Source organism: Melitaea cinxia, chromosome 30 (assembly GCF_905220565.1).
Source record: "Melitaea cinxia chromosome 30, ilMelCinx1.1, whole genome shotgun sequence".
In the NCBI taxonomy this organism is placed as follows: domain Eukaryota; kingdom Metazoa; phylum Arthropoda; class Insecta; order Lepidoptera; family Nymphalidae; genus Melitaea; species Melitaea cinxia.
Window position 1 is genome coordinate 5728466 of NC_059423.1, and position 27023 is coordinate 5755488.

Sequence of the window (27023 nt, forward strand, 5' to 3'; positions counted from 1 at the left end):
AAATAATATTTATTAAATTTTCATTAGTAGGTCCTATCCTTTTTAAATATTAATTATTATTTATGGTGTCATAGTCTTAACGTATTTCAAATACTGACAACCATGCTACATTTAAAAAATATAATATTCTATTTGTCGTTTAAAATAAAATAAAAATCAATAAGCACGATTGACGAAATGTGGAAGAAATATGTGTAACAAAAAAAAATTATAAAATAGAGAAAAAAATTGTAAAATTTAGTAAATTACAAAATAATTATATTATATTTATACATAAAATTCCTAAAAAAGAAAGCTTAATTTTTATGTGGAGAAATAAAGAAGATAGTTTTAATTTGTAGTCAGTGTAATGGCGGACAGAAAAAAGTAAGTATCATACTGTTCCATGCATAAAGAAAAGAAATCAAAATCATTATAAAATGAACTCGCCCTCGTTCCGGATCTAAATTTTTTTAACCCAGTAGGAACTTGATAGTGTCCCTCTAGTCTATATAAATAAAAATGAATGTTGCTAAGCGCATAATTCGAGAATGGCACGACCCACGAAAGGTTTCGATACAAAAAAAAAATTTTTTTTTTACTATTAACTTTTGACAGAACGAAGTCTGTCCGGGCAGCTAGTATTTAATAAAAAATGTTTAGAAAGATTCATAATATCCAAATCCTTAATACGTAACAAAATTATTTTGTATCAGAAACGCGCGTATCAGCGTATGTATGGAACAACATATGCTGAAAAGTATACGCTTTTTTAAATAATTTAGTTGCAACAATATAATATGAAATGAACGCTCTCAAAACTGCTGCCTGAAGCAGATGCTCCAGTTTGTCACTTCTCTTGACTTAAAAAAAAGAAGGAGATTTCTTAATTTGAATTTTTTGTGTGTCACAGCTTTATACTGTTTGTACTAGACTTTGAGTTTAAAAAACACTTTATGTTAGCTATCTTAATAACTAATTGTTTGAAATATTAGTAATTAGTTTCTTTTATTTTTAGATCACAAGCAGCTGGCGATGCGCCGGAAAAGAAAAAAGATGACAAAAGTAAAGTGAAGATAAAAGAGGAGCCCGTGGCTGAACCGGAGGAACTACCTAAAACACAATCGCAAATCGCGCGCGAGTAAGATGTCACAGTAGTAGATAATAACATGATTTATATGTAAAACTATCTGATCCGGCGAACTTCGTGCCGCCAAAATATTTCTGGAGCCTTCTATATTAAAAACGATATAATACGTACGTCGATAATTTGGCCATGCAGTAGATAACAGTAGTTTTCTAATTTTATTTTGAAAACCGGATGTCTGGCACGAACTTGGGGAGGAACTTTTTTATGTTTGTCCAGCAGTGGACTGCAATAGGCTGAACTGACTGATTGACTTTTTGATTTTTACGCGAATTTCACTCATTATAATGAAACAGCATTGTTTGGATTTTATTGTGGTTTATTATTTTTTTTAAATGCCCGACGTTTCGGATACTTTACAGCAACCATGGTCACGGAAGGAGGTGAGGTGTCAAACGTCCTAACGTTACAAAGTTATTCGAAAGTACCCTATGTTGCATCAATATTTTAATTAGTCTTGAGAGGACTTATACACAGGTTGGGTAACTATAGTGGTGGGGGTACGTCGGCTTAATAGTTTACAGCCGCCAGAGGCATGACGATCGATGGTCTTCACTCTTCACGCATTTATGTTTTAAAATATAACCAATTACAATGAAACATCACTAAATATAACCAATTAAAATGAAGCGACACTCAACCGGCGTGCGCAGTGCGTACTGCGCAGCGCACCACGTTACAGCACACATCGATAGCATTGACCAATGCAATACAACATATAGACAGTGACATACAGCGGCGTTAACGCGAACGAAATGTTATGACATTATCGTGCTAATTTCTCACCATTGAAATTGGACTTAGTTTCCTGACCTGTACATAAGACCGTGTGTTCTCTCTACGCAGAAAAACGATAAGTTAAAATTTAAGTATCTCGTAACTGTCATATACCCTTACAAGATACAAGAGTATACAAGCTTGATTGTGACTGTGGTCTCTCTTATATACGCCAAACTAAAAGATTTAATCGAAGTTTGGATGGTTTGTGTAAATTTTATGCATCCCACTTGTGGGACAATTCTTATCAAAAGATTTATCGATCTGTGAAGAAGCTGTTACTGATACTGTAATTCAAGGAATGAGATGTTTCATTCCAGATGCATTTGTCCGTGTTGGTGAGAGGTTCCAGCCCTGGTTCGATGCCTTTTGCTAAAGGGTTTATGGCTCAAAGCAGGAGATTTATCGGGCTTGGGCTACGGGATTGGCTGAGACCCACGGGCACACAGTCTCAAGACGATATTTAACAATGCTTCCAGGTCTTGCACAAAGCCAACTTCTAGGGCAAAGTTCGCAGATTGAGCGATAGGCTATTGAGCTTCCTAACTGGGACCCGTGCACTTCAGTCTCTTGCAAAAGCTGTTGGAGATAATTTCTGTGACTGATTACTACCATAATTACGTGAACCTGAGAAACATCTGGCATATCTTGCGAGAGGGAAAGTGATCCTTCTTTATACTCTCTTTGCATTGAATTCTACTTTTGGCGACGAGGGAAATGCATTACTGATCATCCCTTGGTACATTCATGCGATAACGTAATGCGCGCTTAAAGCAAATTGCTGAATGTCATGCTCTACATTTTCTCGACATAAAGACGTCCAGAGTCTTCGTGGTATTCCAGAATTCGTGCTTGCAGATATTTGCTTTGGGTCTATTACGGTTATTCCGACTCTCCTACACCACTGTTATAGTATTTGTAGAAAGTAGCAATTGTTCATCCTATCCCCAATAAGTGCGATAGCACAGATTCCTCCAACTTTCGGGCAATTGAGATTACCTCCTTGCTTTCTAAGGTTATGCAATGTGTAAATTTTACTTAGCTCCGGTTACCTAAAAGACTGCCAGCTAATAACTATGGTCGCAGTGCTGGAGATCTTTTAGTGTACTTGAAACGCCGCTTAGTAAACGAATTTGAAAGCAAAGTGAAAGCTATGACTGTCATCGAAAGCCATCGATAGGGTAATCTAGGTATAAAGGATCTAGCATAAAGATCTTTTAGCGAAATTACTCAAATCAAATCAAAATAACTTTATTCAAATAGGCTTTAAAAGTACATTCATCGTTATTATACAAATTAAAATTATAATTGTTTGTAAGAGAATCGCAGACTTAGATAGATAGATACTCTTTATTGTACACAACAACAATCAACACAATAACATATTACAAATAAAAAAAAAAAGTGTACAAAGGCGGTCTTATCGCTAGAGTAGCGATCACTTAGTAGGTACTCATAGTACCTTTTCACAATATCATGATTCCAGGGAGGCAGAATACAGATCGATGTTAAGAAAACAACGTTTCAAACGAAGATGGCCGGAAATAACCAAGGTCAAGATTCGAACCCGACCGTGGCACCCACCTCCACCACCGCAAAGAATGCCGCGGATTGTATGTCATTGATTTCTGAGTAGTATTTATCGTAGTTGATGTAAGTCTTCAAAGCATTTACACAATGAGTATCAGAAAAGCTTTCAGACCACAAGGATTCTTTTTTTGGACAAAATCAGTTTATTGGAAGTTAAAATATCACGCGGTGTGTCTCAAGGCGTCTGTAACCGTGGTATTTGTATTATGTGTATTCACCATTTCATCATTACATCAGTTACATCAATTTATTGTTTATGCTCACTAATAGGAACTACTAGGGATGCAGAGAATTTTCTTATAGGCTCCCACAGACATGTCTGTGTAGGCTCCATACGAATTATTTAAATTGCAATACTATGCAAGGCAAATTAAAACTAGCCCTTTTTAAAGTAACCGTTTAACTAACAGATGATAGATTTACCTGAGCTGATAACTCGTAAGTGGGTCCCCCCTTACATGAAGAGGAGAAGCAGAAGACGGAAGTTACCAAGAATACCGCCAGAAGAAATGACACAACCGTTGTACGAAGGAGCTAAGCTCAAGAAGGTAGGTTCTAGCAAATAGGTAGACTCTTGACGTATTGACGTATCGACGTAAGTTTTGTCCGAATATAATATACAAAGCACTTTATCATAAACTATTCTAAAATTCCCATAAAATGTCATAACTCTGTTTATATTAAAAATATTTTAATAGTTAAAGCATATTATTAAGTAGTCAAAGTAATAATTATGTTTGCTCGCAAACGAAAAAAAAACCGACTTCAATTACATAGACAAGTAATACAACGTAAGGTGACGAATATAATTAAAAAACGCACTAGTCGTCACTACGATTTTCTGGAGTTCCTCTCGATTTTTATGGGATCCCATCATCAGATTTTGGCTTCCTTATCATCGTACCTCCCTTGGTATATCTCCTTTTTAACAAAAAAAGAATTATCAAAATCGATTCATAAACGGCAAATTTATCCCCGAATACAAAAAAAATATGTATATATACATACGGTCGAATTGAGTAACCTCCTCCTTTTTTGAAGTCTGTTAAATAAAAGAATGGATTTTTCAAGATCTGGCACAACTTCTGTCAAGTCGAGAAGAATAAGATGATGCTTCAAGGTTCAATTGGTTGCAACTCGAAGAAATATTCGTCGACTGCTTGCGGTATGATCTTCTTCACAAATACACTCGTACTATAAACTGCCATGTGATTTCATCCGATAGTATTAATATGATCAATATTTATGTAACCTGCTTTGTTCCTACACTCCATGATGTGTAAAGCCCATAAAGTTGAACCGGATATAAATTTTCAATTTTATTTGATGTAAATGTTACTCGCCATGTTAATTTAAAGGCTGCATATTTAGTGGAAACTAAAAACATTTATATCACTGGTTTTATCAGAATTAGTAATGGAAAAAAAAACAAACTGTCTCCGTCGTGTCATAGAGTTTATATTTTTTTAAACCACTAACTGTAAAGCAAAATAGGTTTTCTTAAAAAGAATTTGCTTCTGCAGTATAAGTAAATTAGGTCCAAAATATCGATCGAGTCAACTTGTAACATCCCACTGCTGGGGATTGGTCCTTTTTCCTTATGTAGGAAAAAGAGGTTTAAGCCCCAGTAGAGTATAACAAAGCTTAATTCACCGCGCTGCTCCCCTGCAAGTTGGTGGATAACTCCGGTATCGGATGCGTTTAAAATGTAATCAATACCTAACAGTTCCTAAAAGTAATCCACCAATGTTAAAAAAAATTATTCTACATTATTAAAGGTTCTCAAACAGCATGCATAGCAGTTGTATGCAGAGCTCTTCTAGAAGAGAAGACTCCCGCAGAACTTGTTAAATTTGATGTAGATGATATTATTGAATCTGGGGATAGATACTACAGGCAATGTATGCTCGCTTTAAAGTGTTATAAAGGTAAGATGGAATTTGAACATTTCGTATGTTTTATTAGGGTAGAGAAAAGCAAGAAATATCTGGCATATAATTAAAACACTGACTAGGAAAGTACTTCAACCTTATAAAAGATTTCAGTTGTATTCCTGGCTTGACTAAGGTAGCTAGAGCTCCTGCAGAGTTTAGGTACACCTACAGGTTGGCAACGCGTTTGCGATGTTCCTAGTGTTGCAGCCCATAAAGTACAGTGACGTTGTTTGTTACTTTAGTTTTATAAAAATATATATTGTACTAATCTAATATTGGGTGTCTCATTTCTGGACAAAGTCTCTTTTTCAACTTCCAATTTGTTCATTATATTGTTAATGTATGTACTACTAGACGTTAGATACGGAGGCCTATTACTAAAGTCTCATTTACACGTTTGCCAAATCCCATCCAATTTTTCAGGCAAACCCCAATTGAAACTGAATCAATTATTGACGTCGTTCTTTTTTCACGACAACAAGTACACTGTCAAGATGTCTGAGATTGAGAGAGGGTTGCTCGCTAAGCATCCGGATAATATACAGGCTGAACCGGATTTAATGGCGTTAGTTGATTTAGTACTATTATTCGAATAATTTGCTTTGTGGTTACGGCATCAAAGAATATAGCCACCCCCTCTTTTCCTGTGGGTGTCGTAAGAAAGAGGCGACTAAGGGTAACACAGTTCCACTACTACCTTGGAACTTAAAAAGCCGACCGATGGCGGGATAACCATCCAACTGCTGGCTTTGAAATACACTGACCGAAGACGGGCAGCAGCGTCTTCGGTGCAACAAAGCCAGCCCTGTGGTCACCAACACGCCTACCCATCGTGTTGCCTATGGGCAAAACACATGAGTTCACACCATTTTTGGCGTGAACTTGTGTAGGCCTATGTCCAGCAGTAGACTGTGAAAGGCTGCTGTGATGATGATGATGATGATGATGATGATGATTAGAATAATTTAAGTTTTAGAGGACTTCATTAGTTCTTTTCAGAGTAGTGTGAGAAGTTCAGCACTTACAGATTTTCATATAGGTTTTTATTTCTTTTTGACAAAATAGTAAATGGTCTGTACATTTAAGATATATGAGAAAAATATTATTGGACCTTTATCAACGCAAATAGCATCCAAACAATGATTTTTAGAAAATTTGTCCGTTTGTCTGTGCGTTTGTGCACGCTAATCCCAGAAACAGCTTATCCGATTTAGATGTGGTTTTTACTTATATATATAATGTTATCTTAATATATGGACACGACCGTTCACCTCTGAGGCACCCAAGAGAGAGCGATCTAATCAACTGTCAACGACATTGACATATTATTATGTCCGTAACGTCCCGTTACTACATACCGTACCCTTGTTTGCTACCCTATAACATAAAAATATGAGACCTAGTTTGGGAGACGCTAAAATAATAGACCATAACATCATCAGATTTATGGAGAAACGTATAGGAACAACATACATGATGATCTTGTCAGCTGGTGACAGACATTTCCTGATATGGGGTCATCCCCCAGAATCTGAAAGTGGGAGTCAAGTCAAGACTGTCAGCTATATCTTCGACCCCCATATGTTGAACGAGTTGGGACAGCCGCATAAATTGTAAGTTTTTTGGGTTTACGTATAGATAATTCGGTCTGTTCTGTTTGCGTATAAGATAAAAAAAATGAAAAACCAAGTGGTGTCATGGGACACCAGACTGGAACGAAGTTCCTTATTATAAAATATTAATTTCAAGTTCTATACGAGATAAAAAGAAAATAATTATTTGGGTAAAAATCAAAACAACTACTTTACAAAATTACCTTAACACCTTTATTTTATTTACAATTATTTACCACTACATAGTATGAAACAAAGTCGCTTCCCGCTGTCTGTATGCTTACATTTTTGAAACTACGCAACGGATTTTGTTGCGGTTTTCTTTAGTAAATAGAGTCCAGAGGAAAATTTATATGTATAATACATGCACATTATAGTAAAGGAACACTAATAGTTTAAGAGGTTTCTAATGTGATGTCGTAAATAAACACATTTTATAGAGATGGTAAGAATATGAAAAAATCAAGACATAGGGGCGTGGTCATGTCAGTCAAAGGTTTTATGTTACAAAAATATTTGATCTACTGTCATTATCCATTCAGGAAACAGTCGACTACGTTTGTATGGATTCCGCAGTCAATCTGTTGTTTGTTTATTTGTGTATAATATAATAATAAATCAATTTGAAATTATTCTTTTTCCTTACATAGTGTGTATTTGGACTATACTCAGCAGTGGAATGTTAAAGATTGAATCAATCATAAAAAATGATCAAAGTGTAACGTGTTCTTCAATTCAATTTGTCGTTTTATGGCTTCTAGTTCGCCAATGTCATGTGGAAGATTTCTACTCTTTTTTTTTAACAGAGCCACCTAGCGTGTACTATAGAAACTACAAAGGTTGTTACATTAATATCGATAGTATTAAATATACGCGGTATCAAAACAAAAAAAAAAAAACTACATGACAAGCATTAACGTTCGATTAAAGTAAGAAAATTTATGTGGTTTGTAGCTATATGTAGCTTGCTCAAGAGTAGGAAATTCGAAAAATTTATATATATATACCCCGGACACTAAAATAAATGTTTATTCACAATTAGTCTAAATAATGAGAAAATGTTTTCAATAAATATTTTACTTATTACGTCATAGTTTTTTTTTTTCATCTACCGTTTAATCTCATATCAACTCCCGAGCGAAGCCCGGATCATAGCTAGTAAATATATTATGTTTTTTTTTGTAATCGAAATTACAATATTTTTTAAGCAGAAATCTGGTTTATCTTTAATTACTTACAATATATATTTTTTTTTCATTGTAAAATCGTTCTTGTGCTCGTATAAATACGGTTCTCAGACTGAAAGATACCTTTTTCCCCCTCAGTATTTTGATGGTATAGTTAGAAAACATTGTTTCATTAGTTACAATGTTCTTCGTATTAGGTGTCGATAAGTAGACGACAACTCTGGTGTAATAGTGCATGTTCCGTGTCGCCGGCGCCTAAGCAACGATGGTCGCGTTTTCGATTCCCGCTCTGAGTGAATATTTGTGTTTATACAAATATTTATTTTCCGGTCTGGTTGGTTGGCAGTCCTAGTGGGTCTCCCCACCGTGCCTTGGAGAGCACGTTAAGCTGTCGGTCTCGGTTGTTATCATATACACTTGATAATGATCGTTATTCATAGTCGGGAATATATTCGCCAACCCGCAGTGGAGCAGCGTTGTGGATTATGCTCCAATCGTCACTGCATGGAGAATGAGGCCTATGCCTAACTGTGGGATATTACAGGCTGAAGGTTATATTAGTTGCGATGGCATTTGCTGTAATCGAATTATGACTCACAGTACCATGTTTTATGGCCTATCATTCTCATTTAATCCCAAACTTCCTTTTTCATTCTGAATTATTTCCTGGCCTCAACATAATTATATATTAAAGAAAGGAGATAAAATATTTTGCTTACATAACAAATACAGTTAAAAACCATACCTACAATAAAGAAGAATTCACTTAAGTTAAAGACGGAAATCCATACAAAAAAGTAAAATTGGAGTGTCTCTTTGTAATATTTAAATAACCACTTTTTACTAAATGCATGTGGATGTATACACGGTACATATTCCAAAATAACATTTTTTACAATTTTAACTGTCTGTTTGTTCCGGCTAATCTCTGAAACGGCTGGACCGATTTTGGGATAAGGAGTAACTTAGGCTACTTTTACTTTTAAAAGTTATTTACTTTATAGCTCTGCGAACTGAATAATAACTCTATTGTTAAATTCCACGCGGACGAAGCCGCGGGCACAGCTAGTGCAAAATATAAATTATTTTGTAGATTCGGTGCCGGCGCCTTCCTTCGTTACGCTGGGATAACCTCATTCGTTCTAGACTTTTTGTCAAACTATGGAGACCTAGATGCAGCCAAAAAGGGCACCCCCCGACCTGCCATAACATTGACTAGCGTGGAGGTAAAATAACAGAATCACTTGTAACATTTTCTCGTTCATCTACTATAAACAAATAAAAAATCAAATAATAATAATAAATTCCTTATTTTAACCGAAAATTTACAGATTTCTTCAGCGTACAGATATTAGAAACACGTGCATTACAGTTAACATAATATATTTATAAATTATATATAGGTAATACGATAATAGTACATTTATTACATTGCCATTTATCATAGGAACATAACAATAGTCAATGACAAAAAAAACTATAGTTTTATACAACAACTCAATAAATAATTTACAACAGTGAGTAAATAAAGAGTAATGGCATCGTCATCGTAAACAATTTTTTTTTTTGTAATGTGCAGGTAATTGTGAATACACTGCCGCAAATAGTAATCCCTATAATATTGGTATAGAGATACGATACATCCAAGATAAATTTTGTATTTTTATATAAGTTTTAATAAATTCTATAGGTGGTCCAAAAGGAACCGCTTCTACGTGACCCTAATTATGAGCTTGATTTGAAAGCTCTCAAAGTCCACTGTCAGAGCGAGTGGGAAAGCATGAATAGGAATGCGCTGATTGAGAAAAAGTTGAAGGAGGTATTTTAATTTTATTTCATCCAACATTAATATCACTTAAAAAACGAAATCACATCAAAAAGAAAAAAAAAACAAACGATTCAGACAGGCGTTCTGATTTACTACGATTCAATTGGTCAAGGAGCCTGGCTGAGCAAAGTGATAGCGATGACTCAATATTTTCTTTACTGGAATCTCTCCTCGGTCGTTTGCTTCATTTCTCAAGGTCGTGTCCACTCTGATCCAGGGTCTGGGTCACGATGTCTATGAATTTTCTCCAGTCCGTCCTGTCCTCTACTTTCCTCACGGCTTCGGTCACTTGGAGACCAGTGAGTTTGGCAACTTGGTCCGACCACCGTGTGGGGCAGCGGCCACTTGGTCGTTTCCCCTCTACTTTGCCAAGCACCATCAGCTTGTCTAAGCTGTCAGGCTTTACTGGAATAGTCTCCTAGAATAGATTCTTTACCAGAGAGAGTATTAAAGAAAAATAAGCCAGATATATTATTGAAACGTACCTTTAGTAGATGACAACGTATGCATTGAACTGCTCATTGCCAAGAGAATAGGCAATAAATTATTCTTGTCACAATTCTCTTCGAACATGGCTTGAACTCGTACAATCTTTTTCAGGGTAAATATCCTCAAGGTTCTCTAAGTGCGGTGAGTTTGGCCACTTCAAGAGCCACTTCGAGGAAGAAAGTTCAGGATTTCTACCAAAAAACACCAAAAGAAGTAATAGAAAAGTCCAAACACTATTTTGTTATTGTTTTTATATCGAATAGAGAATAGTTTAAAAAAAAATATGTAGCCAATTTTTGTCTAGCTTAAATAAATATCGAATTCCTTCCTTAGCTGCCTTACCCGCGGGTTCGATACTCGCTTATGACAAACATTGTCCATTGTTACACATACCATATGCATGGTTTTAATGGTATATGCGTTTGTGCTTGTCTATTATGTATGTTTCTGCAATATGGCTGCTGTTGAGTGTGAAGTGTTTATCATTAGCTTCTTACTCTTTTTCATCCTTAAAAGCTAGAAATGTATATAAAAAGGGATTTAGTACATTTAGAAAAGGGGTAAACGAGCGAAAAATACCACAGATCTTAAATAACTATTGCTGCCACCTATTGTCATCTGCAACATTAAAAAAAAAATTGTTAATTCGTTGCTGACCTTAAGGTTGAGTTAGTACTGAATATAGTCACTTAAGAGATACTTTATCAGCCATTTAATATATCTTCTAGCCTCCCCTCCAACTCCCCGTCCCCCCAGAACGACCACCCCCTGCCCCCACTCAGGAGCAGATAATGCAATTGAGGGGCGAAGATTTCTTCCTATACTGCCCCAAATCAGACGGGCATGCATATGGCAGGTATGGTAAACATAAGTTAAATTTAAAACTTAAGTCAAAAAATCTTAGCAATGCTTAAATAACTATACAAAATAGTTTTTATAATAAAAGGCGCTAATCATGGTTAAATTAAATTTATATAATATAGAAAACTGCTGAAAACTACTGTGTGGTCACGGCAGTAAAGAATATAGCCACACCCTCTCTTCCCGTGGGTGTCGTAAGAGGCGACTAATGGATAACACAGTTCCACTACCACCTTGGAACTTATGAAGCCGTCCGATGGCGGGATAACCATCCAACTGCTGGCTTTGAAATACACAGGCCGAAGACGGGCAGCAGCGTCTTCGGTGCGACAAAGCCAGCCCTGCGGTCACCAACCCGCCGCCCAGCGTGGTGACTATGGGAAACACACACGAGTTCACGCCATTTTTTGTGTGAACTTGTAGAGGCCTATGTCCAGCAGTGGACTGCGATAGGCTGAAGTGATGATGATGTGATGAATATAGAAAACGTATTAAAAAGAATTGACTTTAAGTAAGTTACTATTGAGGTAAATTTTGTATATTGCAGCTTCGTAATCAATTAAAGATGATTTATAAATTTCAAAATTTGTATAGATGTAGTTACAATTGTTTGGATGTAATAGTGCTAGATGTTGCTTTAACGACGGTCGTCGTCGTAATCAGCAATTGCTTACTCTATCGGCTTCAAGAACTAAAAAATTTATTGTTGCTTTTGTTTTTGTAAATCAATTAATTATTGAAATTATGTGTATATGACGGCTTTAATTTTGAAACAACGTCAACATGATTGACGGTCGGAAATTTTTTACTTATTTGCTAGTTTATAGTATTATATGTATCTGGTCTAGCTGATACTGGGTCTATCGCCGTGTATCCCTGCCCTGAAAGTACGTAAGATTGTTATATCTGGTTGTCATCATTAGACTTCTGCGGGGGTAGTCGAAATAATCGAGAAATATTTCACCTACCCGCAATGTAAGATGTAAGGTATTTACGACATAAAATTATTGCGTTAAAACCTATTTTAATTATTTTATTTAGTAGTTATAATTTTGCAATAGAGATGACATGATTCCACGACCGAAGTCCGAGACAGTACTACACAGCGTGGTCGAGATAGCCGATCAGAATTACCATTCTCAATATCATCAAATAGATGTGGATAAGTTCATACTTCGAGCCACTAGACACATGGCTAGCTTAAGGTAAGGAGTGAGTTTTAGGTAAATATGTACTTTTCATATAACTAGGTTGTTAAACAAGCGAACGGCTCACCTGATGGTAAGCGATTACCGTGGCTTATAGACGCCTGAAAAACCAGAAGCATCGTAAACGCGTTGCCGACCCTATTCCCAAATCCCCCCCAGGAGCTCTGGTCACCTTACTGACCAACAGGAACAAAATACTACTTGAAAACAGTATTATTTAGCTGTGGTCTTCTGTAAGGTCGAGGTACCCAAGTCAGGCTGCTCCATATTTTGGGCAGGGAATTCCTGCTGTGCCCTACCTCAGATTAATAATAATGTAATATTATTTATCAAACAGATATCAGACATTTAAAACGTATACGGGGGTAGCGTGTTGCGTGGCGGCGCTAGCGATGTTGAGGAGATTTAGAGCTAGAGCCTGGAATGAGGACATCTTGGACGAGACATTGGACCTTGGATATAATTTATTTAGGGTTAGAGAAAACATATATATCGTATACACACAGTATATGAAATATAACAATATCACCCATTATGATATATACTCGTTTGTCGACGACGCGTTGGCGCAACGGTCACAGCACTGGTTTGTGGCTGTTCCGCTGGCCATTGAGGGTTCGATCCCCGCACATGACAAACATTTGTATTGGCCATACAGGTGTTTGCCGTGGTCTCGGTGTTTATGCAGTCCTTGTGGGTCTCCCCACCGTGCCTCGGAGAGTACGTTAAGCCGTCGATCCCGGTTTTTATCATGTACACCTGATAGCGATCGTTACTCATAGTAGGGAATATATCCGCCAACCCGCATTGGAGCAGCGTGGTGGATTAAGCTCTGATCCGTCTCTTTCATGGGGAAAAAGGCCTATGCCCAGCAGTGGAATATAACAGGCTGAAGCGATTACTCATATAAAAGCGGAGTTTGTTGCCGATTCATTACTGCTGAATTTACATTATGAATCGACGGGATCTTCACTTTTAATTATAATTCATTTGTATAACGACGATTCGTAAGTGCTTTCGAAGCCTACCTAAGTAATTCTTGATTTTGATTCCATTATCTACAATAATATTATAAAGCTAAAAAGTATGTTCGTCTGCCTAAACGAGCTGATCTCAGATCTACTGGTTCGAATTGAAAAAAAAATTTTTGTTCTGGATAGCCTGTTTGTGGAGGATGGCTATAGACTTGTTTCCTTAAATTAACTCGGGTAAATCTGCGGGGCGCAACTTGTTGGTGATAAATGACAACCGCCTTTGGGTAGTGATATAAGTAGTCCACGTAGTCATGGGTACCATTCATACTCTGGGTAGGCATTTATAATTCGTACAAATATTTGTTTCTGGTTTGGGTACATTTTCTTGTGGGGGGTATATTCTCTTCACGGTACCTCGGAGAACATGTTTAGATACTGCCTGAGTCGTTTTATAATGGAACTATTAATAGTTCCATACTCGATTAAGATAGGAAAATATCCGCTTGCAGTAGAGTAGCGATTATATTAGAAGAAAAATAACCCACTGGTTTCTTAAAGGGTTTTCTGCCGAATGCACCAGAAAATAATTTTGCAGTTAGTAGTGAGTGGTTTAGTATTAAATGGCAATAAGCGGTATTAAGTAGATGATAATATATGTTTTAGGAATCGCTAGTTGAAAGAGGGGGACCAATAAGAAGACTTGTTTTAGGTGAACTGAAAGAAACGTTCGCGATAAGAGATAAGAAGTATATGCACAAGGTAAATTAGTATTTATTTATTGTGGTAATTGTATATGTATTAAAATTTTTTTATACAAACAGGTAAGCGATTACCGCAGCCATAGACGCCAATACCAGAAGCGTCGCAATTTTATATGGATTTTAATTTTATCTACTATATACAGCTGTCCAGATCCGTAGCCAGAACAGTAGAATCATCTGAGTGAATTACATTTTATAATATTTTTGAGTACGAATTCCTAACATTTGTTAAAATATAGCTTGAATTCATTAATAACCGTAGCATCTTTTTGGTAAAATAATTTTCGAAATCAGCAATTTTTATGTTTTTCCAATAGCTACATCTAATATATAAAATTCTCGTGTCGCGGTGTTTGTAGTTAAACTCCTCCGAAACGGCTTGACCGATTCTCATGAAATTTTGTGTGCATATTGGGTAGGTCTGAGAATCGAACAACATCTATTTTTCATCCCCCTAAATGTTAAGGGTAGTCCACCCCAATTTTTTTTTTAATTTTTTGATAAATTATCTATTCTTTATTTTATTATGATTTGACGTTCAAAAATACATACAACCCTAAATTTTCACCCTTCTACCTCCAACCCCTAGTTTTAAGTAGCGTTTAGCGGCAAGAGAACGTTTGCCGAGTCAGCTAGTTTAAAAATATAAATCTATATTCTTTGTAATAACAGTGAATCAAAATTAGTTTTTCTCCAGGAAAGGGGTATAGCTGTTTGGGGTAAGCTTATATCGACAAATACAAAAGTTTTAGATCTCTGTCGAGGTATCGAAGCTTTCTTTAAGGAATCCGATGCTGGTTTACTTCAGGTAAGATTTAATGTACTACTTTGTGTAGTTCTTGTAACAAATATATAAAAGTATTTTAAGCTATTGCATAGCTTCTATCGCGGGCCTTGAGCGCGTGGACCGAATCCAGAAATTCCGTAACGAAAAAACCTCACGCTCCCCACTCCGACGGGCACGGAGGTGTGGCTTGAAGGCCGTGTATCGTCTAACGTCGTTTCAGTTCGGCAGTCTTCGACACGGCGTTGTGTGCGTGCGATTAGACGTATTGTACGACTCTACGAAACTCGCACGAATCGAGTCGAGCTGCTCCGAAATCGGACGAATACATAAGCAGCTGTTTATGAGAAAGTATATAGGTGTATAAAAAATTGTAAAATAATAAAAAATATTTTAAACAATATTAACTTTTTATTTATTTAATCAAAGAAACAAATCTGTTTTCTTATCGGTCACCACGCTCAAAAAGTGTAACTTGAATTAATATCAAAGAAAAAGAAATACTGCATAAATAAAATAAATAAATAATTATAATTGCATAAGTTGATACAAAATGCTATGCAATAGCTTTTTTTGTTTATAAAAAAATAAATTGTACGTGTATATATACTTAGTATATATTTTTCAAGATCATTGTTGATATACTAAAATGAAACTATATATATAATGTGTTGTTTGTTTAGTCTAAAAATTTACATAACCTAAAATTTTATCTCTTAAAACCATTTAATTTTTAAGACAATTTTTTCAAACAAGCGTACGGCTCACCTGATGGTAAGCGATTACCGTAGCTTATAGACGCCTGCAACACCAGAAGCATCGCAAGCGCGTTGCCGACCCAATCCCCAATCCCCCCAGGAGCTCTGGTCACCTTACTCACCAACAGGAACACAATACTGCTTGAAAACAGTATTATTTTGCTGTGATCTGTAAGGGCGAGGTACTACCCCAGTCGGGCTGCTCCATATTTTGAGCAGGAAATTCCTGCTGTGCCCTACCTCAGTTAAACTACTCAGTTACTATGTGAGAGCAGTGTTATTTAGCTGTGATCTTCTGGAAGTTCTAGGTACTTCCCCAGTCGGGCTGCTCCGGATTTTGGGCAGTATATTTCCTGTCTTGCTCCAATAATGCTTTTAATTGATCGAGTTTGGCCTTATTTAGATTCCTGGTGAGTTTGAAGTTGCGATTTGGAATGAAGGTGGTAAATATTACGTCTACCATCCGTGGCCCGCGGACAGATATGGTTACAAGGTAGGGGAAACGACTTAGCCTATAACACTACATTGCTAGACATAGGCCTCTTTCTTATCAGATGTTCATGATAATAGTCAAGATCGATATATTTAAGTACTCTCCGAGGCACGGTGGAGAGACCCAAGGACAGACATCCAAAGAGGAAAGTACTTTGTAAAAATACAAATATCTATCCCGAGCGGTAATCAAACTCGCAAATCTTGAAGCGTCTACACGACACAAACAGCGCGATTGCAGTTGAAATATATGGAGCTTATATATTATTCCTAAAACATATAATGCCAGAGAAACTAAAATTTATCGCAAGTTTTGTAGTATTTCCCCTTTTCTTTTAGAATTCATCAGCCATCATTTTGACCAAAGTTCATCGGAGGATTGCAATATTTTCTCCTTGGATTTGATGAAAATTGCAAAAAATTAGATTACAATACATTTGCTAATAGCTATTATTTACCGAATTGCGGATATGTGCAAAAATTTAAATCGCGTCGTCGTAATTGTAAATGTAAATCTTTATTGAACTTTGTACATTTTAATTTATCGTGCCCACAACAAAAATTAAAAAAGACGTGATCAACACACATAGTGGAGTGTTTCATCATTCCAGCCTATACAGTCCACTGCTGGACATAGGCCTCCACAAGTTTACGCCAAAAATAACGTGAACTCATGTGTGTTGCCCATAGTCACCACGCTGGGCAGGCGGCTTGGTGACCGCAGGGCTGGCTTTGTCGCACCGAAGACGCTGGTACCCGTCTTCGGCGGGTGGAGTATTTATAGGAATAATTACTATAAGTTGTTCATAACTTCATTCAAAGAAAGAGAGTGAGAAAAGGTTTTGTAGAAGAAGTGAAGTATGTGGGGTAATCTGCTATAAGTTAATCTCACATCATCAGGTTGGACTTCAAGACGGCGGTAAAGCCTGTCTCCTGAACTTCAACAGAGTGACTCGACTCTGCGAACATTTTCTAGACAGTGTTGCCGATTTGAAGAGAAAGCCATTTAGTATATCAGATATTTACGTGACTGAGCGAGGAGTTATGCCCGAGCCGGTTAACAAGTTGAAACGTTAGTCGTAATATTTTAAAATCTTTAATATACACAAGGTCGTATGTTCCTAAGATAAGCCATTTAATGTTTGGTATAGGTAAACAGTCTTTTGATATAGCTACATTTATTTTCGTAGGTACATACATATAAATATTACAAATATAAATTAATAATAATAATAATAATAATAAATAAATAATAAATATCTACACAATACACACACGGTCGTCTGTTCCTAAAGTAAGCAACTTAATGCTTGTGTTATACCTAACAGCCGACTGGTATAGCTACATATTTTTTTTTGATAAACATACTTATAAATAATACATATATAAATATATAATTAAATATATACATTAAACCCATACTCATGGTGGGAATCGAACCCACAACCCCCGGAACAGAAAGCAGGGTCACTACAAACTGCGCCAACGGGCTAGTCGCTAGTAGGCTAGTAGATTAATATATATATTAATTTGCTTATGTATATATTACGTTCAGATTCGGTGTGGGAAACGATCCCACAACCCCCTGAGCAAAAGCACGGCACTACACTGGTCATCGGGCTGTTTTTTTTTTAAATTGACTATAATCTGTGTGACAATCAGCTGTTACATTTTGTGGATATACTCGTACTAATCCAAAATAAAATTTAGATTTGTAAGCCAATCTCAGCTTTAAACTAAAATAATCTTCGTATTTCATCCCAATCCCAACGATACATACATAAAACTTTTATGAGACTACTTTTCATGATATCATTTCCTATGATATTGGTATGAATATTCTTTATTCCTAAATTTATGTTAGGACTTAGTATGAACGCCGGTATTTCTTAATCCTCTAATTGCGGAAGGCGATAATGTATCACATCTTGAAAGACTTAATACAGCTCTCAAACAGTGCGTACATGTGAGTAAGGTGGAGAGCTCCTGGAGAGGATCGAAAGTAGGATCCTGGTGTTACTGTCATCTAACTATAAGTTGGGAACTTGTCATCAGGTGGGAAGTATCCTTTTTTGCCTTTCTAGTCTTATAAATGGTATATAAATGTATTTTTAAACAGCGGTTGCCCCCAATCGTTGGGTGGTTCGAGGTCGCTTCCACGAGGCCGACGTTCGATTTCCGGAAGAGCATCGTGGAAAGCAAGCTACACCAGTGTCGATAGCTGCCATAGCTATGGCACATGTCCTGGAACCATCAAACTGGACGCCTGATGATATTGATGAGGTTTGTATCAGAGTAGTTTGGTTGGGTAAGTGCCTCAATTCTAAAAAAGCCCACAGAAAACCAATGCTTCTTTCTAGCAGTATCGTGTTCCAGTGGTGAGAAAGGTAGCCAGAGCTCCTGGGGAGGGTCGTGGATAGGGTCAGCAACGCACTTGCGATGCTTCTTGTGTGGCAGGCGTCTATAGGTCACGTTAACCGCTTACCATCAGGGCCGTACGCTGTTTGCCACCTTCTTAATATAAAAAAGGATCTTGATGTAGGTGACCTTACCTTTCTTCTACCTCTTTTTTTTATATATCACTAGGTCGGCAAACAAGCGTACGGCTCACCTGATGGTAAGCGATTACCGTAGCTTATAGACACCTGCAACACCAGAGGCATCGCAAGCGCGTTACCGACCCAATCCCCAACCCCCCAGGAGCTCTGGTCACCTTTCTTATCAACAGGAACACAATACTGCTTGAAAACAGTTAAACAGTCAAACCTCCTATTTAGTTTGGTTCTGAGAGACATTTTTCTTTATTCCGAAAGTTACCAGACGTTTTCTGTAAGTAGTTTCGAAAATAGTCAAATACAACCTAACCAAGTTTTACGTAATTACTATGACTAAAATTTACTAGATTTTATACATGGCTTTAATGATTTGTCATTTTGGTTGAATATCTTTTGCTGCTAGTAAGTATTGTAATTTAAGTTCGGTTTAGGTTGGACTACTTAAATATAATTTAATTTATATCTATGACCTTTTGCTATGTTTTCCATATGTTTTCTATAAAATTTTATTTTGACATATCTATAGAAACAGTGTTATAAGATTTACTGTCAATTACATAATTTTGACGGAACGGTTTTTGCCCATTAAAGTAATTGTAGCCTATTTCTCAGTGGTGACGGCGTATTCTCCTCAAAAAAGAATTTTTAGATTATATCCAGTAGATTTTGAGTTTATGTACTACAAACAAAAATCAAATCCCCTAGTCTTCATCAATCCTTACTAATCCTCATCAAAAATCAATCTAAAAGTAAACTAGATATATCAATGTATCGTAATTTTTCCTTAAAATCAGACTCTCGTCCGAGGCGACATTCTGTATCAAAACACGATGGAACACCTCGAACGCATGGGCATCAATTTGGAAACCCCTCGCAGTGGGGAAGAGGGAGAGGAAGAGGAAGTGGGGACCACGGGCACGTTGGCGGCTGCCGATGTACTGACTAGATTCAGAGTGTCTGAGTACGATTGTATTGAAACTGAAGTCATGGATTGCGCTTATAGTGGTTAGCTGATTTTTGATTTGTCATCAAATTTCGACGATCGACGTAAGATTGCCAGTGTAGACTGAATGAGGATTGTGGAAAACCGGGATGTCTGGTGCGAACTTGCGAAGGCCTATGTCTAGCTGTGGACTGCAATAGGCTGAGCTGACCAACTGATTGACATCAAATTTCAGACTTTTGTTGATGTTTGTGCAAAGAAATTATGGTATCCATCATGTCATTTAGCAAATTTAAAGTTAATACGAATAAATAGTACCTAAGTAGTTGGTAAAAGATTACGTAAATGAAAAAGAATTTATAAAATTAATAATAGGATACATGACATATGTCAAAGTCAGTGTTGTGCGAATTATAAAGCTAAAATACTACATCCGAATAGAAACTCGGAGTAACATAGTTATCTTATTTTTACCTATTTGGAGATTCTCCAAAATGTATTCTTAATTTCCATTCCAAGTTCAACTCACAACTATTTTTCTTTCATATTATTAAGCTATTATATTTATTGAGGTAGGAAACAGCAGGATATCATTACAGCCTACACAGTCTACTGCTGGACATAGGCCTCCACAAGTTTACGCCAAAAATAACGTGAACTCATGTGTTTTGCCCATAGTCGCCACGCTGGGCAGGCGGCAGGCGGGACACGGCAGGATATATCTTGCTCAAATCTATAGTAACCCTTCTGGGGGAGTAAATAACAATACTCATAAATAGTGTTCTTGTCCCGTAGTGAGTAAGGTAAAATCTTTTAGGAAGGGTCGAAGGTAGGGTCGGCAATGCGCTGGAAATGCTTATTATCATGCGGAGAGTCCCCTTACTTGCCATCTCTAAAATAAATAAAAGCTAGGTATGCAAAAAATGACGCCGCGTTGGCGCAACGGTTACAGCTATGAATTGCACCTGTTGCGCTGGCGGTTGCGGGTTCGATTCCCGCACATTACAAACATTTGTATTGGCCATACAGATGTTTGCCGTGGTTTGGGTGTTTGTGTAGTTCTTGTGGGTCTCCCCACCGTGCCTCGGAGAGCACGTTAAGCTGTCGGTCCCGGTTGTTATCATGTACACCTGATAAGTGATCGTTACTCTAGTAGGGAATATATCCGCCAACCTGCATTGGACCCGCCAACCTGCAGCGTGGTGGATTAAGCTCTGATCCTTCTCCTACATGGGGAAAGAGGCCTATACCCAGTAGTGGGATATTACAGGCTGAAGCGTTATGCAAAAAATACTTCTGCTGTAAAATACTGAATCTATACTTTAAAAATCTAGGTCAACTCAACCCAGAACCGGATAGTGGTGTCCTTTCCCTCAAAGACTCAATACGCCAACTCTTTAAAGAGCATACTCATGCAGTAGTAACGGCTAGAGGCGGTTCCACCGCTATATGGAGATATGATGACAGTTACTACTTCTTCGATCCTCATGGCTGTGATGAGAACGGTTAGTAAAATAGAGTTTTGTGACTTAGTTGTGACTTAGTAATAATATTTTTACTCAGAAATTATTGGACCCTATGTCTTCTAAGACATGTTAAATATAATTGTGTTTATTCTTTAATTTACATGGACAAGTATTGTACGTACGTTGTAGTTGGGTGAACTCAAAAACTACTCGCCACATCTATGTCAAATTAAAACTGGATCACAAAAAAAGCATCAGCTTTTCAATAAAAAATAATAAAAAAAAACGTCAAAATCGTAAATCGGTACACCCAGTAATAAGCTATGAGGTAAAATAAGCAAATGCAGTCGAATTGTGAACCTTCTTTTTTTTTAATCCGTTATTTCGTCCATATTAAAGGAAATAGCAACTGAAAAACACAATAATTTATGTATATATAAAGGTTATCCTTCCGAAGAACCAAGATCAGCGGCGTGTTTAGTAAAAGTCAAGGGTTCTCCTGATGACCTAGCTAACGTGATCCTAGGAAACCTAGCGCCTGGACTAGACGACAGTTTTAACTTATCTCCTATAAATGTAAATGCAAGTAAGCTTAATGCTGAAATTGGAGCACCAGAAACTAAATTAGAGGTAAGAAGAGATATTAAAGGGAAAGAAATGAATGAGTCTGAAATTTAAGGCCAGAAAGGAAATGTTCTAACAGATATAAGCTGTGTAGTTACGGGAGCAAAGAATATAGCCACCTTCTCTCTTCCCGTGGGTGTCGTAAGAGGTGACTAAGGGATAACACAGTTCCACTACCACCTTAGAACTTAAAAAGCCGACCGATGGCGGGATAACCATCCAACTGCTGGAATGGAAGGATATGGCTTTGAAATACACAGGCCGAAGACGGGCAGCAGCGTCTTCGGTGCGACAAAGCCAGCCCTGCGGTCACCAACCCGTCTGCCCAGCGTGGTGACTATGGGCAACACACATGAGTTCACACCATTTTTGGTGCGAACTTGGAGAGGCCTATGTCCAGCAGTGGACTGCGATAAGCTGGTGTGTGTGTGTGTGTATGCTGTAACTGATATAATACTTTGAGAACTTTTTTGAGGAGAGTTATGCAAATGGATATTTTCTATGGTGTTTATTGAGTTTTGAGTTTGAGTTTTTCATATCATATTTTTAAACGAGAGAAGATTTTAAGTTAATAAGCTTGAGTTACTTAACTACTGTAACTTACCGTTTCTGAATAAACTCCTTTTCTCTTAAAAAGAAACTTAGTATAATATATTAAAAACTAGTGCAAATTTATCAAAACTTGTATTAAAAATTCCTCTCAATTATTCAGGTTTCTTGAACTTTTCCTTCACTGTCAAGAACAAATTTCTCTTCTTTTTTTTTTCTTTTTTTGCTGATCTTCGACTATTCTCTGTATTTTATTTTCTTATACACAGAGTAAAGCGTTCAATTGGATAGCAAAAGGCACGGCCGCTATTATGATGGGTCCAAGAGGAGAGAACACAGCGATTGGAAAGGCTGCTGAAAAAGCTGGTATTGGGGTAAGTGGTGCTAAATTTAATTTTAAGCTAGCTGAAACGACAGAGGTTTTTCTGTCTTGCCTCCCCAATTTCGCATCAAACTTCCTGGTTCTCCGTTATCCTCATCCAGCACCACCTGTGATCTTATGTAGATCATCGGTCCAGCAGGCCGGAGGGCGTCCTACACTACTTTTGCCAACACCCAGTTTCACTCTAGGATACGTCTGCTCCAGCAGCCATCGGTCCTTGGACCGAGATGGACAATATATTTATCAAAAATTAACACACACATATGGATATAAATAATTTACTTATAATTTAAATTTTACAGGCGGAAGATATGGCAGGTCGAACCTTAGCACTACCAGCTGCGGCAGCCTTCGCAGCTGCCACTGAGTCAGTGCCACCTCCTCATATGCATCAAGATCATATGTACAATTTCTTGGGTTAGTGTTAGTAGATACCTCCCCTCAGTTCCGTTTCTATCGTAAGGACACACTAGCCCCTGTTCATGGTCCCAGACCTTACGGGTGCCTCAGAAAGCTGATTAAATTTACCTTTATACCTGCCTTAAGTGAATGGTAAAAGGTATAATTTGAAGAGAAATTAAGCTATAAGCCTAAAAGATGGTAGAAATTTTTCAGAAAATAAAAATTCAATTCAAATTGTCAATATTTTTTTTTCTTTCTTTGATATGTATTATTTCTGTTTTTGGTGTACAATAAAGTGTATTATTATTATTATTATTATTCTGTTTATTCTCAACATACAACATATATCCATATCCGACATATATCAGAACGCCTATTTTACTAACTTTTTAAATAAATTACACGCAAACATACATAAACATACGTAGCAGTTTCATTTGAAACGATTTGAAATAATGCACCAAAGCCAGCTACTATCGCAAATTATAATTTACAATTTGTGAAAAATTAAACAATTGCCTCTATTTGATGTTCACATCGTTAATCATTCGCAATAATCGCCCACACTTGGTATAATTTCCGTTTGATCGGGTCCTTCTCGATGGGTTTGATGTAACGTGTGAATGTAATTTCTCTGATTAATATTATATGAGATTTGTTAAATTACGTAGTTGGTTATAATTTGCTACTTATAAGCTTTCTAGCTGGGCCCAAATTTATATATGCCCAAGGGCGACATGCCCTAAGACGGCTTTGCTTCCTCTGCACCCAATATAATATGTTAAAATGCGTTGTCAAATATTTAGCAACACAGATGTAGTTATAAATGTCAGTTAGACGAATATAACTAGAAAAAAACAAACATTTAACTATTACATTATTACTAATGGACACTCGGGTTCGATCCTAGCTCATGACAAACTTATATTGACCATACAGTTATTTTTCCAGTCAGATCGTTTAGTAACGGATAAAAGCTTGCCAAAAATGAATTTCAAATTACTTTTACAATTAAAATAATCTTAACCACAGATGCGGGTGTCGACTATTACCTAAATCATCTAAAAAAGACTGGTCGCAAAGAAATCGAACCCAATGACTTGACGGAGAAATTCGAAATGGGAGCAAATACGTTCTCCATCGAACTCGACGAACCTATACGACTACCTCTGAGACTTCCCGATGAGCCGGCAGGGGTAAGATATTACTTTATTCAAGTTGGCCTTAAAATAACTTTATCGCCACTATCTTAATATATATAAATCTCGTGTCACAATGTTTGTCCTCAATGGACTCCTAAACCACTTAACCGATTATAATAAAATTCGCACACCATGTGCAGTTCGATCCAACTTGAAAGATAGGCTATATTTTATTTTGATATATTAATTATTATATTTAAGAAAAAAATAAAGAAGGCGGTACAAAGTTCGCCAGGTCAGCTAGTATAATAATATATGTAATTTGTAACTACCCTCAATTCGGTATATATATTCTGCTCAGGATAAAAAGTAATTTGTTCAAATTTATCGTATTTAAATTTTATCAACAAATAATTGTGATTGCTCGCAAACGAAAAAAAACCGACTTAATTTACATTACTACTTTTTTTTCTTTTACACTAACAGAGGATTTTAAGCAAAATATGACTAAATGTTTAATTGTTTATTAACCGATTTAAAAAAAGGAAGAGGTTACTCAATTCGACCGTATAATTTTTTTAATGTATGTTCGGGGATAACTTCGTCGTTTATGAATTTTTTTTGTTGGAAAGAAGATATTCCAAGTGTGGTACCATGATAAGGAAACCAGGATCTGATTATGGAATCCAAGAAAAATCAAGGGAAACTCTCGAAAATCGTAGTGACGACTAGTGAGTTTGTTAATTTTTTTCATCAACTTACGTTGAATTACTTTTTTATGTAATTGAAATTGTTTTTTTTTTTGTTTGCGAGCAAATATAGTTATTTGTTTTGCAAGCAAACAATATTTCGAAGTCGGTTTGAAAGTACCTATTCAAACTTCTAACTTGTAATGTAATTAATAAACTCGATGTAAAGGAAGGTGAAGAAGAAGCAGCTGAGAAAGAACTCGGTGAAGAAGAGGAAGAAGAAGAAAAAGAACAACCAATGAAACGTAAGGATGTTTTATCCTTACTATAATAGAGCAAAGATTCTGACCCCGTATAGGGTAATATTTAAAAATTTTAATCACATACAAATATCAATTCCTTTAGTAAGGATCATTCAGAAATAGGATTAAAGATTAGAACCCTCACGCTTCCGTTAGATAAGCATACGTATTTGAAGAATTCTCGCAAAACAAGAAAACTTTGGAGACTGTTTCTAGTCATACCATTTATCCCAAATAATCACTTACAGAAATCAAGGACGCTCTGTTCAAAATGTGGAACGATCCCACGAAACCCACATCAGTCGCTCTGCTGGTTGGTGACTACCACCAGCTCGGGGTGTGGGTGTCTGCGGGAGGGAAGGTGGTTGCATTTGACCCGGCCCCCACCATGGCTAAAGGAATGTTGACCTTGCAGAGGATTAAGAAGGGTATGTGGAGTAATTGTTTCATTAAGTTTAATAGACAAGATTGTTAGTATAGACGCTTTTCAAAGCATATTGCCAGTCGCTTTACACTTGTAGTCTGTGGGTGAACTACACGAGGAAGGCATACAGTGGTCTGCGCGTCCATTATAATAATGCATTTAGGCTATTGATGGGGTTGTCTTGGCGGTGCAGCGCTTCAGGTATGTTCGCCGAAGCGGGGGTGGACTCTTTTGGCGCTATAATGCGCAAGCGTAGCGCATCAATGTTGCGACGGGTGCGAGCCAGCGCCAACACCATCCTGGGCGCACTGACGGATAGTTTTGACTCGCCGATAATGGAGCACTGGATACGACTGCACGCAGTCAAGTAGAACTTCTATCCTACCATCGGCCAGTCAAAAGTATCCTATTTTAGTATTTAGTATTTAATATTATGTAATTTTTCTAATTTTGTTTTAGTATTGTTACTAACATAGTTTTATAAGATCATTGTTACTAACACTTTTTATGGACAATTTTTGTCTGAAATAAATGATTATTATTATTATTATTATAGACTATAGAGAAACAAAGTATAGAATTTAGTATGTATTAAAATGTAAATATGCTATTATTTAATCCAAATGTTGAATTTATTTAGCAAAATAGGGTAGAGCAGGAATCATCTTACTCAAAATCAGGAACAATCCATCTGGGGAGGTACCTTAAAGAATATCGCAGCTAAATATTACTGCTTTCAAGTAGTGTTGTTTTCCTGCGAGTAAGGTGAAGAATTCCTGGGGGGATTAGGAGTAAGTTCGGTAACGCGCTTGCGATGCTTCTAGTGTTGCAGCTGTCTATAGGCTTATGGTAATGGCTTTCTATCACGTGAGTCGTACACTTATTTGTTGGAATGCTCTAGAAAAGAGGACTACCAGTAGCATTACAAATCATCACTCATCATCATCATCACTTCAGCCTATCGCAGTCCACTGCTGAACATAGGCCTCTACAAATTCGCGTCAAAAATGGCTTGGACTCATGTGTGTTGCCCGTAGTCACCACGCTGGGCAGGTGGGTTGGCGACCGCATTACAAATATACACAATGTTTTTCCTGGTTTTACGTAAGGTAAAGTTAAAAATAATATTTGTTACTTGTATCTAGTATTATTAGTATTCAGTA

General features: G+C 36.9%; 1 protein-coding gene across 1 annotated transcript in view; it reads left to right on the forward strand.

Moving 5' to 3' along the window:
- The first annotated feature begins 349 nt into the window (after window positions 1–349).
- The window catches only part of LOC123668250, a 55492-nt gene continuing 28818 nt past the window's right edge, over window positions 350–27023 (forward strand). The window contains exons 1-27 of the mRNA XM_045602020.1: window positions 350–366; window positions 998–1120; window positions 3390–3516; window positions 3904–4041; window positions 4565–4658; window positions 5272–5421; window positions 5851–5992; window positions 6870–7040; window positions 9321–9453; window positions 9918–10046; window positions 10656–10757; window positions 11273–11400; window positions 12467–12610; window positions 12951–13086; window positions 14251–14346; window positions 15046–15156; window positions 16294–16383; window positions 17283–17454; window positions 18502–18665; window positions 19732–19942; window positions 21215–21385; window positions 21789–21976; window positions 22789–22893; window positions 23204–23318; window positions 24336–24499; window positions 25364–25439; window positions 25685–25864. Coding sequence (XP_045457976.1) covers window positions 350–366; window positions 998–1120; window positions 3390–3516; window positions 3904–4041; window positions 4565–4658; window positions 5272–5421; window positions 5851–5992; window positions 6870–7040; window positions 9321–9453; window positions 9918–10046; window positions 10656–10757; window positions 11273–11400; window positions 12467–12610; window positions 12951–13086; window positions 14251–14346; window positions 15046–15156; window positions 16294–16383; window positions 17283–17454; window positions 18502–18665; window positions 19732–19942; window positions 21215–21385; window positions 21789–21976; window positions 22789–22893; window positions 23204–23318; window positions 24336–24499; window positions 25364–25439; window positions 25685–25864 — 3577 coding nt within the window. The remainder of the gene's footprint in view (window positions 367–997; window positions 1121–3389; window positions 3517–3903; window positions 4042–4564; window positions 4659–5271; window positions 5422–5850; window positions 5993–6869; window positions 7041–9320; window positions 9454–9917; window positions 10047–10655; window positions 10758–11272; window positions 11401–12466; window positions 12611–12950; window positions 13087–14250; window positions 14347–15045; window positions 15157–16293; window positions 16384–17282; window positions 17455–18501; window positions 18666–19731; window positions 19943–21214; window positions 21386–21788; window positions 21977–22788; window positions 22894–23203; window positions 23319–24335; window positions 24500–25363; window positions 25440–25684; window positions 25865–27023) is intronic.